General features: G+C 30.3%; 1 protein-coding gene across 1 annotated transcript; it reads left to right on the top strand.

Moving 5' to 3' along the window:
- Window positions 1-16829: 16829 nt before the first annotated feature.
- Window positions 16830-18140, top strand: LOC129308852 (zinc finger BED domain-containing protein RICESLEEPER 2-like). The gene has a single exon (XM_054950232.1). The coding sequence runs from the start codon at window positions 16830-16832 to the stop codon at window positions 18138-18140; it is 1311 nt and encodes a 436-aa protein (XP_054806207.1).
- The last annotated feature ends 2679 nt before the right edge of the window (window positions 18141-20819 follow it).

Below are 20819 nucleotides of genomic sequence, written 5' to 3'. Positions count from 1 at the left end.
TGTGAGTCATGTCACCTCAACAAAATGTAAGACCTACTAACAGTGATAGATGATAAATTAATGTCAAGGTAATGAAACTTTAGATTTTAAAGGTTTATGGATAAAATTAACCCACAATTAAATTTAAAATCTCTAATGACCTTTCATTTATAATTGAGGAAGAAAATTGACCCTCAACTTTTTTTTATTGTTTAGGCAAGATGTCAAAATAAAAAATAAATACCTCCTCTGGTTCTAAATGTAAGAGTCAGTTAACTAATTTACATATATTAATGAAATTAGTTATTTTTTAAAAAAATGTGTTCTGGTTCTCCTAAACTATTTCTTTTGATCATTTAAATTGAAACTACTTCCATTGATTAAAACCCTCCTTTAACATGCAATCAATAAAGACAATTGGTCAAGAAAAAAATTATAAATTTGAAAAACAAATTATATTGAGGCCTTACATGTAGGATTAAACACTACTACAAAATAAGTTTACAGGAGCACTTTTTTTTTTACTTCAAGGAGCGCTTTTGAAGCGCTCTTGTATTGAGCACTCCGAAATATATAGGAGCGCTTAAAAAAAGTGCTCCTGTATATACGCTATACGGGAGCGCTTTTCGAAAAGTGCTCCCGTAAGGGAGCTCCCACACATCACATACGGGAGCGCTCTTTACAAGAGCGCTCCCGTATGCAACCATACCGGAGCGCTTTTATAAAGAGCGCTCCTGTATGAACCATATAAGAGCGCTCTTTGGAAGAGTGCTTCCGTATGTTACTTTACAAGAGCGCTCTTCAAATGAGCACTCCCGTATATTACTTTAATTTTTTTTAAATAAAATTTTTTGAAATTTCTCCTTTTATGTCTCTTTAACAATGGCAAATCATAATATCAAAAACTAATTTAAAAATAATATCAACATAAAAATTTATATACAAGAAAAGAATTTGAAACTGATGCAACAATTTCAATTTCCTAACTAACCTAGTTTAATTTCTAACAAGCCTAACAAATGAAACTATTGTTATTTTTTTAACATTGAAATCTAATTTCCTATCACAAACAGCCAATAATATATTCTGACAACTCTTCATCTAAATCTTCTATTTGCTCCATAGTAAAATGCGAACATCTTATTCCAACAAAATACTACACAAGATATGAAAGCAATATATAAGTAATTAACATTATATCAACTTAATTTCAAAACTTTTGACTTACATTTTTAGGAATGATCAACTCTTGTTGTGTAATTATTTCTCTCATAAACTTCATAACATAATATCCACACTCCTAACCTTGTAATTGTGTAGGTACGTATAAAACAATAAAAGATGTCATTATCAAAATATGGTAGAAATAAATTTTAACTTAATTTAAAATACTTCAACAATGAAGTTATATATATGAATCATTTCATCAATACGGTCAACATCATATGTCCCACTATCACGATCAAATGTTGAGTAGCTCGCACTATCCCTCCAATCATTTGCATTATTCCTTGTCTCCCCATGCATGATCCAACAAGTATAAGTTGGATCAATCCCATTACAGATTAAATGATCTTTCAATTATATTGGCTTTACTCTTTTTCCATAGCAACATTTCAAACAAGGACATATGACTCCAGGGGGGTCTTGATCACAACAAAATGCAAATTCAATGAATTAATCCACACCATCCCAATATTCTCTAAATAGTCAATTAGCTGACATCCACTTATAATCCATATCACTAATATGATTATCAAAATTCAATAAACAAAAGACTTAGATTTCTATAAAAAAAAAATTCAACAACATCTTCCTTAAAAGAAGAACCTCCCAAATGATTAAACAATTAAATTCCACAACACAATACATTTAAACTAAAAAAATTAATTCATCCAAATAAAAATTTAGTAGCATAATGCATCTAAATTCTGTCAATCAATTGTAATTTAATTAATAACAATAATCTCCCTTAAAAGTATATTTCATAAATAAAATTAAAATGTTCAAGTAGTTTCCTCAAATTTAATCTAATTATCAACTACAAATACTCTATAATTCTAATATAAATAACTCCAATTCATATATTATCTATAATATTGATTATTAAAAAATATATATAAAATTTATTCTCAAATATAATATTACATTATAAATTAATTATTAAAAAAATACCTTCACAGTGTAGTCTTCACGGCAGTAGCGAAGGTCTTTGCGGTGTTGCTTCCTCGGCTGTACAGTAATGACACACGGCTGCAACAGAGGTCTTCACGGCGTCGCTTCCTCCGGTGTACAGCAGCATCACAGATCTGGAACAGCAATGCAGATCTGGAATAGTGATGTAGGAGATGGCGGTGACGGCGACGGCAGTGCAAAAACAAAGACAGATGGCGCGACATGACACAGAAATGAACAAACAGCGATGAACACTGATCTAGAACAACGAACAGCGGCAGACGACGATCTGAAACTCGTTGGGAACGCACAACCTCAGCAAATGAGAGAGAGGTTTGAAAGAAACTCATGAATAGGGAAAAGAAAACTGACGGGAGGTAGAGATATAAAAGACCACCTCATCCGGAGCGCTTATTAAATAGGGAAAAGAAAACTGACGGGAGGTAGAGATATAAAAGACCACCTCATCTGGAGCGCTCATTAATGAGCGCTCTGGAAGATGTGGTCTTTCGGAGCGCTCGTCAAAAAGCGCTCCAGAAGATCTCTCTTTCGGGGCGCTCTTTGACAAGCGCTCCAGAAGATCAACTCTTTTGGAGCGCTCATTAAAAGAGCGCTCCGGAAGATGAGCTCTTTCGGAGCGCTCATTCCAAGAGCGCTCCGAAAGAGTTGATCTTCCGGAGCGCTTGGTAAAGAGCGCTCCGGAAGATAGTCTTTCGGAGCACTTAACTACGAGCGCTTCCGAAGGTCTTTTTAAATTTTTTACAATATTTTATTTATATTAATTAGGAGCGTTATCTTATTGAGAAGCCTTGACATATAAGAGCGCTTATTTAGAAAAGCGCTCTGGTAAATTCCGCATTCACATTTTAGAGCGCTTTTTAAATAAACGCTCCTAAATACCCGCTCCTAAAAATATATTCTGTAGTAGTGAAAACAAATATCATAGCTAGCTCCTATATTTAGAATTGTAAAATTACATGATTTGATCTCAATGATCAAAATTTGATTTCAAGACCCAAGTCCCCATCAAGGGCGTATAGATGCTGCTCTAAAAAGTTAAAAAGAAAAGATAGCCATGAAATTAATCTTACGGCTCACGCAATTAATGCATCCATGATTTCTCTTTCTTCCTTTCTTTCTTTCTTTTTGAAGAGAATGATAAAGAAATTTAAAAAGAATCAATTAATTTAACTTAAATTTTAAATATTAAATTATAAAAATTTATAAATTTAACTCTTAATTTTATAATTTTATTGTGATAAATTTGTAATTTATTTTTTAAATTTTAACATAATTGAATAATAAATAAATTATTTTTTTGTTAAAATTTGAAATAAAGTTATAAATTTATTATAATAAAATTATGAAATTAATAATTAAATTTATAAATTTTTAAAATTTAACATTTAAAATTTAATTAAATTAATTAATCGCCTTAAACCTATATGTCATTCTCCCTTCATTCTTTTCTTTTCTGTTTTTAAACATTTCAAAAGCAGTGAAGGAAAATATAAACCGTTGAATGAAAATTCCATGTGTTGGTTCAATATGCATCTTCTTTCGGCGTTTGTAGCCCCCACCTCCTTTTCTTTATTAGTTGGTCCTTTGCAGCTTAATATAGTGATGTGAATGGTTATAATTGAGAAGTGAAGGAAAATGAGTGATGAGAAAATTGAGATTTTATGTCCCTAATGAGAGAAGCAGAATATTTATTTATTTTTGTCATCATTTTCTTTTTCACTTTTATAAACATAACTATTCATCAAATAGATGATTGAAATAAATTTACTTAATACAGTGATGTCGCGATTATGATTAGTAAGTGAAAGGAAAAAATGATAAGGAAATTGAGAGTACATGAAACCTCTCCATTTCTTTATCAATTATCATTATTTTCCTTCCACTTTCTTAATCACAATCATTCATTAAATTCATGGTTAAAATAGATTCACTTAATAAAGTGATGTTAATGGTTATCAATGACAAAGTCATGTACATGTGAGGCAGGCAAATGCATCCTCTCACATGGAAAAAATCACATATGTATTATGAAAAATTTACAACCTTGCACATCATATTTTTAATATTTTGAACTCTAGACTTAACAAATAATATTTGGGAGTCCAAATTAAAACTTGATATCAACATTCTCAATATATTTTTTTGGTGAAAAAATCTCAATATATTTTGTCCAAATAAAAATATGTATTTATGTTATTATATTTTTTGTCCAATGCAATTAATTTTTAAAATTAGAATTTTAATTATTAATTTTTAAATTATATTATCCTGTATTTTTTGACTTGGAATCTTGACTTTACCACTGAATTGGTTTTGATTGAGAAGTTGATAAAAAATAATGATAAGAAAATGGAAAAGTTTCTTGTCATCTTATTTGATGTGATTAGAAGTTTCGTTTATCAATAGTAAAGACTAATACTTTTTTTTTTTTAAAAAAAAGGACCACCTAAAATTGAATTTGCTCATATATAAGAGTTGGGTAATATACGTTTCTTTTTTATACGTTTCGTTATCTTTTGTTGCACACACGTTCTTTGGATTCTTCCATTGTTCATTGCCTTTCTTATGATCTCCTTCGTTCATTCTATTCTTTCAATATTTGCAACCGATTTTGTCTTAGAGATACGCTCTAACTTTATCTGAGATAAATATATATTATTCATCATCAAAAGATTTCTTTGTTTTTCTTAATGATTAAGTGGGGTGCTTTTATGAAATTCAATTTGGAAATGTTTATTCATATAGGAGAATTACAATCAGCCGCTTCCAAGAGAATTAATTACAGACAAGAATCAATTTAAAATGGATTGTTGTTAAAATGTAGAAGATGACTTATTTTTTGTTCCTTGAATAAGACTTGTTGTTAGTTCTTGTTCATAATTAATTTTCTTGAGAAGGGGCAAGTTATCATTCTCCCTATAAAAAATGATGTTACCTTTTTAATTGAGGCCAATTTCTCGAGAAAATAAATGCACTCCCTCTATTCCAAATTGTAAAATATTTTTGAAAAAGATTTGACATCTTAAAATATAAAATATTTTGAGAATCTTATAAAGTTTGGGATAATTAAACTTTTAGTCCTTCAAATTTGTTTAAATTATTAATTTAATCCCTCTCAAGTTTAATTATTATCGATATAGTCCTTTATATTTTCATAAATTATCATTTGAGTCTTTTAAGTTTTAAAACACAAATTAATTTTTAAAATAATCTAGTGTGTAAAGCATAATAATGACTTAACATGTATATATGGATAAATGAAAACAAATTAACCTTCAAAATTAGTTCAATTTTTATCATTATAATTCCTCAAATTGTGTTTTATTGCCTTGTTTTTAAAAAATTTTAGAGGCTATTTTTTCCTGCCTTAATAATTATACTTATTTTCATTAATCTGCAAGGTTGCCATCAATATATTTTTTTTAATTAGAAAATTTTAACAATGTAATATCTTTTTTAAATAAACCAAATTGATAGCTGAAGTAAATTTAATGAACTAAATTGATAAAAATTAAACTTGAGAAATCAAATTGATAATTGAAATAAACTTAAAGGACCAAACTTTTGTTTGGATGTAAGGAAAAATTGAAAGGAAAGAAAATGAGAGAAAAGAAAATGGAGAGAAGAGAACATTGAGAAGAAAATATTATCTTTCCTTATATTTGGATGAACATCACAAAATAAGGAGGAAAAAAAAAATGAGCAACTATTATAATGACTATAATGTGTTCAGACATAATATAACAATTTCCTCTCAAAATTTCTCCAAGTATGGAGACAAAATGTGTCAGCGTTCACACTTTATTTTTTTTCATATTTTTCCTTCCTCTCACTTTTTCTTTCTCATCCAAATAAGAAAAAACATATTTTTTTTTTTATTTTCCTCCCACATTTTCTCTTCATCCAAACAGAGCATGAAAGTTGCATTATCCTTTAACATTTCACTAAACTTTGAGAACATTAAAATTTCCTTTCATTTATTTGGAAGGATAAGAAGTAAGATAAATAATGGATTGAACATTTAATTGAACAAAAGATTCAAACCAAAGTTAAGATGATCAAACTTTGCTGATGAATCATCCATTCTATTGATCCACTTTATTTTTCTTTGAGAAATTAAAACTGAGTAAAATTTGGGAAAGCAAGTTTTCAATGAACTACTACAAAATAAGTTTATAGGAGCACTTTTTTTTTTACTTCAGGGAGCGCTTTTGAAGCGCTCTTGTATTGAGCGCTCCGAAATATAGAGGAGCGCTTAAAAAAAGCGCTCCTGTATATACACTATACGGGAGCTCCCACACATCACATAAGGGACGCTCTTGTATGCAATCATACCAGAGCGCTTTTATAAAAAGCATTCCCGTATGAACCATATAGGAGCGCTCTTTGGAAGAGCGCTCCCGTATGTTACTTTATAAGAGCGCTCTTCAAATGAGCGCTCCCGTATATTACTTTAATTTTTTTTAAATCAAATTTTTTTAAAATTTCTCCTTTTATGTCTCTTTAACAATGGCAAATCATAATATCAAAAACTAATTTAAAAATAATATCAACATAAAAATTTATATACAAGAAAAGAATTTGAAACTGATACAATAATTTCAATTTCCTAACTAACCTAGTTTAATTTCTAACAAGCCTAACAAATGAAACTATTGTTATTTTTTTAACATTGAAATCTAACTTCCTATCACAAACAGTCAATAATATATTCTGACAACTCTTCAACTAAATCTTCTATTTGCTCCATAGTAAAATGCGAACATCTTACTCCAACAAAATACTATACAAGATATGAAAGCAATATATAAGTAATTAACATTATATCAACTTAATTTCAAAGCTTTTGACTTACATTTTCAGGAATGATCAACTCTTGTTGTGTGATTATTTCTCTCATAAACTTCATAACATAATATCCACACTCCTAACCTTATAATTGTGTAGGTACCTATAAAACAATAAAAGATGTCATTATCAAAATATGGTAGAAATAAATTCTAACTTAATTTAAAATACTTCAACGATGAAGTTATATATATGAATCATTTCATCAAGACGGTCAACATCATATGTCCCACTATCACGATCAAACGTTGAGTAGCTCGCACTATCCCTCCAATCATTTGCATTATTCCTTGTCTCCCCATGCATGGTCCAACAAGTATAAGTTGGATCAATCCCATTACAGATTAAATGATTTTTCAATTCTATTGGCTTTACTCTTTTTCCATAGCAACATTTCAAACAAGGACATATGACTCCAGGGGGTCTTGATCACAACAAAATGCAAATTCAATGAATTAATCCACACCATCCCAATATTCTCTAGATAATCGATTAGCTGACATCCACTTATGATCCATATCACTAATATGATTATCAAAATTCAATAAACAAAAGACTTAGATTTCTATAAAAAAAAATTCAACAATATCTTCCTTAAAAGAAGAACCTCCCAAATGATTAAACAATTAAATTCCACAACACAATACATTTAAACTAAAAAAATTAATTCATCCAAATAAAAATTTAGTAGCATAATGCATCTAAATTCTGTCAATCAATTGTAATTTAATTAATAACAATAATCTCCCTTAAAAGTATATTTCATAAATAAAATTAAAATGTTCAAGTAGTTTCCTCAACTTTAATCTAATTATCAACTACAAATACTCTATAATTCTAATATAAATAACTCCAATTCATATATTATCTATAATATTGATTATTAAAAAATATATATGAAATTTATTCTCAAATATAATATTACATTATAAATTAATTATTAAAAAAATACCTTCACAGTGTAGTCTTCACGGCAGTAGCGGAGGTCTTTGTGGCGTTGCTTCCTCGGCTGTACAGCAATGACACACAGCTGCAGCGGAGGTCTTCACGGCGTCGCTTCCTCCGGTGTACAGCAGCATCACAGATCTGGAACAGTAATGCAGATCTGGAATAGTGATGCAGGAGATGGCGGTGACGGCGACGGCAGCGCAAAAACAAAGATAGATGGCGTGACATGACACAGAAATGAACAAACAGCGATGAACACTGATATAGAACAACGAACAGCGGCGGACGATGATCTGGAACAGCGAATAGCGACGGAAGATAGACTGATACTGTGACGATCTGGAACTCGTTGGGAACGCACAACCTCAGCAAATAAGAGAGAGGTTTGAAAGAAACTCATGAATAGGGAAAAAAACTGACGGGAGGTAGAGATATAAAAGACCACCTCTTCCGGAGCGCTCATTAATGAGCGCTCTGAAAGAGGTGGTCTTCCGGAGCGCTCGTCAAAGAGCGCTCCAGAAGATCTCTCTTTCGGGGCGCTCTTTGACAGCGCTCTAGAAGATCAACTCTTCCGGAGCGCTTGTCAAAGAGCGCTTCGGAAGATAGTCTTTCGGAGCACTTAACTACAAGCGCTCCCGAAGGTCTTTTTAAATTTTTTACAATATTTTATTTATATTAATTAGGAGCGTTATCTTATTGAGAAGCCCTGACATATAAGAGCACTTATTTAGAAAAGCGCTCCGGTAAATTTCGCATTCACATTTTAGAGCGCTTTTTAAATAAACGCTTTTAAATACCCGCTCTTAAAGATATATTCTGTAGTAGTGAAAATAAATATCATAGCTAGCTCCTATATTTAGAATTGTAAAATTATATGATTTGATCTCAATGATCAAAATTTGATTTCTAGACCCAAGTCCCCATCAAGGGCGTATAGATGCTGCTCTAAAAAGTAAAAAAGAAAAGATAGCCATGAAATTAATCTTACGGCTCACACAATTAATGCATCCATGATTTCTCTTTCTTCCTCTCTTTCTTTCTTTTTTAAGAGAATGGTAAAGAGATCTAAAGAAAATCAATTAATTTAACTTAAATTTTAAGTATTAAATTGTAAAAATTTATAAGTTTGACTATCAATTTTATAATTTTATTATGATAAATTTATAATTTATTTTTTAAATTTTGACATGATTGAATAATAAATAAATTATTTTTTCTGTTAAAATTTGAAATAAAGTTATAAATTTATTATAATAAAGTTATAAAATTAATAATTAAACTTATAAATTTTTAAAGTTTAACATTTAAAATTTAAATTAAATTAATTAATCGCCTTAAACCTATATGTCATTCTCCCTTCTTTCTTTTCTTTTCTTTTTTTAAACATTTCAAAAGCAGTGAAGGCAAATATAAACCGTTGAATGAAAATTCCATGTGTTGGTTCAATATGCATCTTCTTTCGGCGTCTGTAGCCCCCACCTCCTTTTCTTTATTAGTTGGTCCTTTGCAGCTTAATATAGTGATGTGAATGGTTATAACTGAGAAGTGAAGGAAAATGAGTGATGAGAAAATTGAGATTTTATGTCCCTAATGAGAGAAGCAGAATATTTATTTATTTTTGTCATCATTTTCTTTTTCACTTTTATAAACATAACTATTCATCAAATAGATGATTGAAATAAATTTACTTAATACAGTGATGTCGCGATTATGATTAGTAAGTGAAAGGAAAGAATGATAAGGAAATTGAGAGTACATGAAACCTCTCCATTTCTTTATCAATTATCATTATTTTCCTTCCACTTTCTTAATCACAATCATTCGTTAAATTCATAGTTAAAATAGATTCACTTAATGAAGTGATGTTAATGGTTATCAGTGGCGAAGTCATGTACATGTGAGGCAGGCAAATGCATCCCCTTACATGAGAAAAATCACATATGTATTATGAAAAATTTACAACCTTGCACATCATATTTTTAATATTTTGAACTCTAGACTTAACAAATGATATTTGGGAGTCCAAATTAAAACTTGATATCAACATTCTCAATATATTTTTTTGGTGAAAAAATCTCAATATATTTTGTCCAAATAAAAATATGTATTTATGTTATTATATTTTTTTGTCCAATGCAATTAATTTTAAAAATTAAAATTTTAATTATTAATTTTTAAATTATATTGCCCTGTATTTTTTGACTTGGGATCTTGACTTTACCACTGAATTGGTTTTGATTGAGAAGTAGATAAAAAATAATGATAAGAAAATGGAAAAGTTTCTTGTCATCTTATTTGATGTGATTAGAAGTTTCGTTTATCAATAGTAAAGACTAATACTTTTTTTTCAAAAAAAAGGACCACCTAAAATTGAATTTGCTCATATATAAGAGTTGGGTAATATACGTTTCTTTTTTATACGTTTTGTTATCTTTTGTTGCACGCACGTTCTTTGGATTCTTCCATTGTTCATTGCCTTTCTTATGATCTCCTTCGTTCATTCTATTCTTTCAATATTTGCATCCGTTTTTGTCTTAGACATACGCTCTAACTTTATCTGAGCTAAACATATATTATTCATCATCAAAATATTTCTTTGTTTTTCTTAATGATTAAGTGGGGTGCTTTTCTAAAATTCAATTTGAAAATGTTTATTCATATAGGAAAATTACAATCCGCCCCTTCCAAGTGAATTAATTACAGACAAGGATCAATTTGAAATGGATTGTTGTTAAAATATAAAATATGACTTTTTTTTTTTTCTTGAATGAGACTTGTTGTTAGTTCTTGTCCATAATTAATTTTCTTGAGAAGGGGCAAGTTATCATTCTCCCCATAAAAAATGATGTTACCTTTTTAATTGAGGCCAATTTCTCGAGAAAATAAATGCACTCCCTCTATTTCAAATTGTAAAATATTTTTGAAAAAGATTTGACATCTTAAAATATAAAATGCTTTGAGAATCTTATAAGGTTTGGGATAATCAAACTTTTAGTCCTTCAAATTGTTTAAATTATCAATTTAATCTCTCAAGTTTAATTATTATCGATATAATCCTTTATATTTTCTTAAATTATCATTTGAGTCTTTTAAGTTTTAAAATACAAATTAATTTTTAAAATAATCTAGTGTGTAAAATATAATAATGACTTAACATGTATATATCGATAAATGAAAACAAATTAACCTTCAAAATTAGTTCAATTTTTTATCATTATAATTCCTCAAATTGTGTTTTATTGCCTTGTTTTTAAAAAATTTTAGAGGTAATTTTTTGCTACCTTAATAATTATACTTATTTTCATTAATCTGCAAGGTTGCCATCAATATATTTTTTTAATTAGAAAATTTTAACAATGTAATATCTTTTTTAAATAAACCAAATTGATAGCTGAAGTAAATTTAATGAACTAAATTGATAAAAATTAAACTTGAGAAATCAAATTGATAATTGAAATAAACTTAAAGGACCAACCTTTCGTTTGGATGTAAGGAAAAATTGAAAGGAAAGAAAATGAAAGAAAAGAAAATGGAGAGAAGAGAACATTGAGAAGAAAATATTATCTTTCCTTATGTTTGGATGAACACCACAAAATAGGGAGGAAAAAACAATGAGCAACTATTACAATGACTATAATGCTCTTATATCAGAATATATTATGTTTTGTATAATTATTTTTATAAAAATAAATTGAAAGAAAAGATTACATTAAAACTAATTTCATTGAAATAATTTAAAATCAAATTATTTATTAAAAAATATATTTTCATGTTATTATATTTTAAAACCAAATAAATTAGTAAAAATATAATAACATAAAATAAAAAATTATAAACTTTACCTTTTTCCATAACTAGTCCGCTATAGTATTAGCTAGTTTATAGGTCTTCACTGTTACAGAAGCAATGGCAGCTGGAATTAGTTATTATTATTATTATTATTATTATTATTATTATTTAAAGCCATGGTTTGTTCGTTGTCTTGTTTTTGTTTTTTCTTGAATTATCAAAAAAAAAATCAAAAGCATTTATGGGTACTGACAAGATAACTAATCTAAGTCGATGAAGAATAGTGTGGGTAGGAGTGATCCAATAAAAGAGAAGCAGCAGCGAAAAAGAGGTCCGACGATTGAAAACGAGAGAGAGAGAGAGAGAGAGAGAGAGAGAGAGAGAGAGAGAGAGAGAGAGATGAGTTCAGACATAATATAACAATTTCCTCTCAAAATTTCTCCAAGTATGGAGAGAAAATGTGTCAGCGTTCACACTTTATTTTTTTTTCATATTTTTCCTTTCTCTCACTTTTTCTTTCTCATCCAAATAAGGAAAAACATATTTTCTTTCTTATTTTCCTCCCACATTTTCTCTTCATCCAAACAGAGTATAAAAGTTGCATTATCCTTTAACATTTCACTAAACTTTGAGAACATTAAAATTTCCTTTCATTTATTTGGAAGGATAAGAAGTAAGATAAATAATGGATTGAACATTTAATTGAACAAAAGATTCAAACCAAAATTAAGATGATCAAACTTTGCTGATGAATCATCCATTCTATTGATCCACTTCATTTTTCTTTGAGAAATTAAAACTGAGTAAAATTTGGGAAAGCAAGTTTTCAATGAACTATTGACATTATAGAGAATCCAAAGAAATCACAAGTTTCATTTTCTTCATATGATCAAATCAAAGCCAGAAGAAGAATAAGTTATGAAGTCCTTGTTTCAAAATGATGTTTATCTTAACATATCAATGGTTCATTAGATTATGATATTTGGAACATTTTTGACAATCCAAAATCTTCCTGTTACAAATTATTGGACTGCAACTCCATTTGATGGGCTAACTTAATTATTTTTATTAATGAATCAAAATTTATATTTACTATTTATATTTTGAGTTTTGAAATTCAAATATAGAGAAGGCTTAATTATTTAAGGAGTTAATGTAATCAAGCTTTAATTTGCATTTCTTTTTCTTTCATCTTTCAAGCAAGGTTCTGAAAATCAGATAGGTCATTAGATCAATTGAGTTAATGGTTCATGGATTAGTGTGGTCTAACCATAATTAAATCGAGATCAACCCAATCATAATTAACATAATATTCATAAATATATAAAAATATTTATATATGACCCTAAAAAGAGTAATAATCAAATAAAAAAGCATTAATTAACAAGGAAATAGAACATTCATGTAAAATAAACTACACATAATCCAACAACACGAAGTTACTAAAGCATAAATCTGACATATTGTGATTTTTTTTTCTCCCCTTTTAACTCAAAATGATGTTGTTTCAAGCTAAACAAGGGGAGGGAAAAAATTATAAAATATGACTATCTGATGCATCCAAATTAAGACACTTCACCAAACCGATGAAGGAACTGGTTCACCAATTCATTAATTTACACGGCTAACCCAAGTTGAGTTTTAATACCACACTCTCAACTCTCTCTTTTTTGTTCTCTAACATTCTCTCCCTCTTTGTCGTGTCATTTCCAGTGGACAACAATTGGAATGGGTTTGTGATTTCGATTATATCATATGAAGCGGAAGATTATTAGCTAGAGAATGAATTAGTTTTTTTTTTTTGGCCAAAATATAGCTTGGCAATTTCCTCCTCTACTAAAAATTCTTCATTTTCCAATCAAATGATGTCCAAATTTCAAGCACTCAAGATGTGGAAGAAAGAAAAAGTAACTGGTTTATGAATTTGGACTTACCTCGGATCATCTCACTAAAGCCGTAAAAGAAGAGTAAATTGTTTTATGAGTAACATGATATTACATTGTTCTTTTTTTTTTTTTTTAACAATAGCATCATTCTTCTCTTTTTAACAGAGTTAGAAAATCCAGATCGTTCTAAGAGTGGATGAGAAAATAAGCTGCGTTGAAAAATGCTACAAAGATTCTTAGGGAGAGAGTAAAAAATAGAAAGGTATATCTTTCTGTTCAATCACCACCAAAATAAAAAAAAAAAAGATGAATTCTCCATGGTCAAAAAATGTAGATTGCCATGGTCAAATAAAATTCTAAAAAAAAATGGGATTGTTTGGTTCTGTTTTTTATTTTTATGTTTTTAAAATAATTTTATAAAATAGTTTTTTAAAACAAGTTTTGGAAATAAAAATAAAAATATATATTTAAATCATTATTTAAAAAAATTCTAAAGTGATGAAATAGATGATGAAATAATAATTTATTTAATTAATATAACTCTCATTAATGAAATCGTGATATTTTTTTTTTTATCTTTTCGTTAGTTTTGTAGAGCAAAAGGTAACACAACCTTTAAAAGATATTTTACTTTTTTAGTTCTTCATAGTAACTGTTAATTTTTTTTTTGCAGAATAGATAATAAAAAACACATTTTTAAATAGAATTTTGCATTTTTTTCAAGATAAAAAAACTATTTTAAAAACAAGTAATCAAATGTACCATATATATTTCTATTCACAATAATGGACATTGGCATTCATTGCTTATCAACTTGATGAGCATCAAATGCTCATCTTTTAAATGGTATCGTTTGATTAGTATAGAGAAACTTAGACCATTCAATTTGAAATAATCTTAGCTATTCTCTTAAAAGCATGGGCTCAGGTTGTATACTGTGGTCAAATCAGCTTGTTCCTTCAGTGAGTCATTCCTTTTTTACACACTGAAAGTAAAAGTTTAGCTTCCTTTTGCATATTTGCCAAAGTATCTCAATTTAGCACAAACAAGTGGAATATATTTCTTTCTTCAGAACTTGACAGAAATATATATATATATATATATACACACTCCCTTCATTTAAAAATATAAAATATTTTTAATCAAATTTCACTTTCAATAAAGTAATTATTTATTTTTAAAGTAAAACTATCTTTTCATATTTACCTCTATGTGATAAAGTATTTCATTTTAAAATAAATATAAAGTGATTATTTAATAAGGATACTTTTAAAAAAAATACAATAATTACACCTTGAAATACTAAAAATATCTTACAGTTTTTAACATTTAACCTTTCAAAAAATGCCTTATATTTCCTTCATCCCAAATTATAGGATACTTTTGAAGGAATTTTTTGTCCCAAAATATAAGACACTGTTAATAGATTAAGGTTTTATTAAATGCACTAATTTTAATATTACCCTTCCTCTCTCTATAATTAATTTTTGTTTCTTCTCTTTTTAATATATTAAATGATGGGCATTTTTAGAAATTTATATTTTTATTTTGAAAATATAAGGTTGTTGGGTGTATTTAATAAAGTTTATTGGTATGTAAGATTTTATCTCAAAATGTCTTATAATTTGAGATGGAGGGAGTATTTTTTAATGGAGGGAGAGTATATATATATATATATATATAGATAGCAAGTTTCTTTGTCGAATATGAATCTAAAATAGGGTCTTGGCTACTTTGTTTCTTAAATATTTTTTTTTTTATGGCTCATGATTGAATCAGATTATATGCTCACACAAATTCTGGTTATTAATGTGTTTACCTTTTTTTAAAAAAAATTTGGGAATCTCGTTTCTCACACGTCTTAACTTGTATAATTACGTACTTAAGAGGAAAAGAATCATGAAAAGCAAAGAAAAGTGATAAAAAGAATTTATAGTTGTGGTCGATTATAATGCATTATTTTTAGGAACACCATAGCTAGGTAGTGCTGTGCAAAAAAATCTCAAACTCGGTCTGTTTGGTTTGACCCGGTGTGACCCGGTCTAACCCGGTCTCAAAAAAATCAACCCAAATAAAAGACTGGACTAAACGGGTCAGACTACACATACGGGTTAGACCAGATTAGAGACTGATCTTTTGGACCAATTAGTCTGGCCCGGTCCAGGTTATTTTTTTAATATTAAATATTAAATAATTATATTATTTACACACAAAAAATGAAAAAATCTCACGCTGACAGACTGACTCGCTGAGCTTCACGTCTCACGCCTCAGTTACAGTTCCTCACACGCATGCCTCGAATTCGGTCTGTGAAGTCTGAGTGTCTGTTTGAGGCTCTGAGCTCAGTACCCTCATTTGTCATTTCTCCCGTTGCCCTAGCTGTAGCTCTCTGGTTTCACTCATCTCTCTGCCTTTCCTTGGTCGGCCATTGCTCTGTTTCTCCTCAAGCATGCCGATGAAGAAGAACATCACGATCGCTTGACTACTTCACTCAGCCTTTCGATTCATCGTGCATTTTCCTCCTTCTTCTCTAGCGACAGCGTCGGCAGTTGAAAGGTATTCATATTTTATGGTTTTTCTTCTGGTTTTGCTCTCTCTGTTTTTAGTTTTTCTTCACTCAGCCTTCTGATTCATCATGCATTCTGGTTTTTCTTACTTTGTTTCTGGCTTCTTCAACGATTTCTGTTCCATTTTCGCATGCTTCTGTTCTGTTACTTCTCTCTTTCTGGTTTTGTTTGCTTTTCGTTGAGGCTGCTACGGTGAGAGATGTACTATTGTTGCCATTTTCAAAAGTTCACATTTCCACCCTTTTAGCGAGAGACACTTCTATTGCTGCTATAGACTGATGATTGATCTTTTGTTGCTAACTTGCTATAGATGGCTTCGGTTTTGGAGGATCATTCCTTATTTTTGGTTGATATAATCTGATATTTATTATATTTTCAGTGAGGTTGCTATTCTGATATTTGAACCTTATATCAGTATTTTGAGGATAAATTTCTACAACAATTAGATTACCTGTGCTTATAATATTAATTGTTGGATTTAGTTTGTTGGTGATCATGACAGAGAAGTGGCTCTGTGCCTCTGTATATGTCATACTTCTTTGAGAAAAGTCTGACTTTATACTTGTATTTGTGATTTTATAAGTTAACATTGTGTCTTGTTTTTCATGTTAGAAACATGGTGGACGAAACTTCTGCATCTGCTAGTATTGACCAACCCTTGCCATCACAATTAATTGATTCTAGTCAAAATGAAATGCCACCTCTTACTGGACCAACTCCACCAACTCCTCCTCTTGTAGCTATTGATCCTGCCTCTAACCTTGCACAAGATTGTGGTCCAGAGAATGTGAGCAGAAAGAGAAAAGAGCCTGCGAAAAAGAGTAAACAATCACAAGTTTGGGAGCATTTTGTGAAGTTACCTTTGGAAGAAACAAATAGAGAGGTTAGAGCTTCTTGCAAATACTGTCATGCAACTTATGCTTGTGACCCAAACAAGCATGGGACAACATCATTGAAAAGGCACTTTCCAAAATGTCCTAAAAACCCACATAAAGCTACCACAATACCAAAGCAATCAATGTTGAACTACGTGACGCCAAGTGGACAAGGAGGGGGCTTAGTCTCTCATGTTTTCAATCAAAAACGATGTAGAAGGGCATTGGCTAAATTTATTATTTGTGATGAGATGCCATTTAGGATAGTTGAGAAGTATGGGTTTAGAAATTTTGTGAGAGAGCTAGAACCAAGATTTCGAATCCCTTCGCGAACAACAGTTGCTAGAGATTGTTGGCAACTATACCTTGGAGAAATCAAGATATTGAAGCAAGTGTTGAAGAAGTCTGCAAATCATGTTTGCTTGACAACTGATTGCTGGACATCTACTCAAAATTTCAATTACTTACGCCTTACTTGTCATTTCATTGATCCTGAGTGGAAGTTGCACAAGAGGATATTAAATTTCAGCATGATTGAGAATCATAGGGGTGACACAATTGGAAAGACAATTGAGAAGTGTCTATTAGAATGGAGAATTGAGAGGGTGTTTACCATAACAATGGACAATGCATCATCTAATGACACGGCTTTGTCTTATTTGAAAAGAAGGCTTAGGAATTGGAAAGGCATGGTTTGTGGGGGTGATTACCTTCAATTAAGATGTTGTGCGCATATTCTTAACTTGGTGGTTAATGATGGGTTGAAGGAGTTGAAGAACAGCTTTGATGCAATTCGCAATGCAATTAAATATGTTCGTTCTTCTCCTGCTCGTCTCCAAAAGTTTAAAAGTGTTGCTGAGTTGGAGAAATTAGACACTACTAGCCTTGTTTGCCTTGATGTCAATACTCGGTGGAATTCAACTTACTTGATGTTGGAATCCGCTTTGAAGTTTCAAAAGGCTTTTGAACGCCTAGAAGATGAAGATGAAGATTATATGGGGCAATTCATTGGAGGCACTAAGCGTGAAGGCCCTCCTAAAGCTAGTGATTAGAACAAGGCACGTGTCTTTCTCAAATTTTTGAAGGTATTCTATGACATAACTTTGATGTTTTCAAGTTCACTAAATGTTACTTCTAACACTTGTTTCCATCAAATTACTCTTATTCATGAGTTGTTGGAAGAGAACATTGTGAATGTTGATCCTTTGCTTATGGAAATGTCCCTAAGTATGAGAAGCAAGTATGAAAAATATTGGGGTCAAACAGAAAATATGAATCCTTTGCTCATTGTAGCAGTGATTTTGGATCCTTGGTACAAGCTAGCTTATGTGAATCATATATTTGAGCAGCTTTTTCTTGATCTGAAGTTTGCATGGCCATGAAAATTAAGATCAAAGATGTCTTGTACCGTATGTTTGATGAGTATTCTAAAGGACTAGGGACTAGTACCCCAAGCAATGCTTCTTCTTCTACACTTCCAGGATCATCAACATGTTCAATGCTTGAAGGCCAAGGGGGTATAGATCCAGGTCACAGGTGGTTAGCATCTCAAAAAGAAAAAACCTCATTAAACCCACAATCAGAATTAGATAAATATCTTTCATCTAATTCTACTGATGATACCCCTGTTGATGATGATTTTGATATATTAGCATGGTGGAGAGCCAATTCTAGCAAATACAAGGTTCTTTCTATGATGGCACGTGATGTCTTGGCGATTCCAGTGTCTACAGTGGCCTCTGAATCAGCCTTTAGCACAGGAGGACGTGTAGTGGACTCTTATAGGAGTTCATTATCACCAAAGATGACTGAAGCACTTATATGTGCTCAAAATTGACTGCTTCCTGGACAATCCATCTCTGAATTTGCATCCATGCTTTAAGAATTTGATAATTTTCAAGAGACCGAGGGTGTGGTGAAGACTGGTATGTGTTGCAATGATGATATTGACTATTTATATTTTATATGAATTATTATATGTTTCAGTTGTATTTTTTTTATTTGTGATGTAATGCCATTGACTATTTATATTTTATATATTTTTTCATATCTTTCCAGTGTTACTGATGTTGGAGAGGATGGTTGTGTGAGCGTCATTTGATGTTGTATGGCGCTTATGTTTGTTAACTTTTAAACTTTCAGATATTTTGGATATATTTTGGGCACATCTCACTAACTTTTTGTTATGTGAAGAAGCATGATGATAGTTTGATAGGCTAATGCTTATTTTTTGGCTAGCTAGCTATATCATGTGGTTGGCTAGAATATATGGATAGTCATTTTTTTGGATAGACTATAGAGCTTGACAATGAAATTTTAAATTGTTAACTAAATAGACTATAGTGAGATGTATATATTTTGAATATGAATATATTAATGAGTTTATGTATTTGCGTCACTCTCATGCATGCTCTCATTCCTCTTTAGCTCAAGACTTGGAAAAAAGAAACATATGCAAAGCATATATGTTCTATTGTGTTTTCATGCCATACGTAGACAGCAAAAACATTAAACAATATAAAAAAAGAAAGGGGATATAAAAAAAAGCCTATGATATTAATGCAAGCGATTATAGGGAAGGGGATATAAGGGCTTTTTTTTTGGAGAGAGTTGGATTCAAGAAACTGGACTGGTCCAGTAACTCGGTGGACCAAGTCCAACCCGGTCTAGGTCCCGGGTCCAACAAGACTGGACCAGTCCTTAGACTAAAAATTCTAGCCCGGTCTCCATTCAGACTAGACTTCGGGTTGGCATCCAACCCGGTCCAGTTCAGTATTTGTGCAGCCTTAACTATAGCTTTTGTGTATCATGCGTCAATCAATAAGGCTACGTTTGATTTGAAGGAAGGGGAGGCGATGGAGGGAAAGAGAGGTGCGAGGAGAGGAGGGAGAGGAGAGGGGAGAGATAGATCCCTCCATTTGGAAGGGAGGTTTTGAAGGGGAGGGGAGGAAAAATTTTTAATAGGAATTAGTTTTAATAGGTGGGATAGTCTATTATAATATAAAGGTTTGAATCACTGATGAAAATTGAGAAATGTGTTTATATTTAGTATTTAATTGTATTTTAAATATGAATATGATCATCTCTAATAGGAGAATAATAAAAAATATATAAAACAAAGTTTCAAGGACCCAAAAAAAAAAGCCGGCACTAAATAACAATCAGAGTCAAAACAAAACAAAACAACTAACTAATTACTTTTCTATCCACCAAAGCACTGTTTTAAGAATTAGACTTGACTGATTGAACCATCAACTGAAGTCATTAATAGATTGATTTAGACAAAAGAAAAAACCATTTTCATGGTTGAGTTTGGTTAGATTGGAGTTGAACAACCATCGAACCTGAAACCAAAGTTAAGCCAGAAGTCAAAATGATATATTGGTATATAGAAAACCAAACAGGTCCAAACGTAATAAAAAAAAAAGTTAAAACATTTAAGGAAAAAATTGAGAAAAAAATTAAAAATTAGATCCCTATGAAAGCCATTTTCATTTTTAGACTCTTCACATGTATATAATATAATTTTGGATCATTTTTATAAGATGTTGTTGGTTATAAGTGAAAATGTAGATACTTTTGCACCAACTAATACATGATTTAACAAAGATCCACCCATATTTTACAAGTTATAAAATAATAATTTAAATGTTATTAATTTATGGTTGTATTATTTTATTAACAATAAAACACAGTTTTGATTTATTTCTCATATATAATATATGTATGTA

This window comes from Prosopis cineraria, unplaced genomic scaffold, assembly GCF_029017545.1.
Source record: "Prosopis cineraria cultivar Desert tree isolate PC_DT_omini unplaced genomic scaffold, ASM2901754v1 PC4, whole genome shotgun sequence".
In the NCBI taxonomy this organism is placed as follows: domain Eukaryota; kingdom Viridiplantae; phylum Streptophyta; class Magnoliopsida; order Fabales; family Fabaceae; genus Prosopis; species Prosopis cineraria.
The sequence above is the reverse complement of the archived record's forward strand: the minus strand, read 5'-3'. Positions and strand labels throughout refer to the sequence as shown.

Bases quoted from the DNA above. Each gene is read 5' to 3' on its own strand.
- LOC129308852 (XM_054950232.1), top strand. From the start codon at position 16,830: ATGGTGGACGAAACTTCTGCATCTGCTAGTATTGACCAACCCTTGCCA.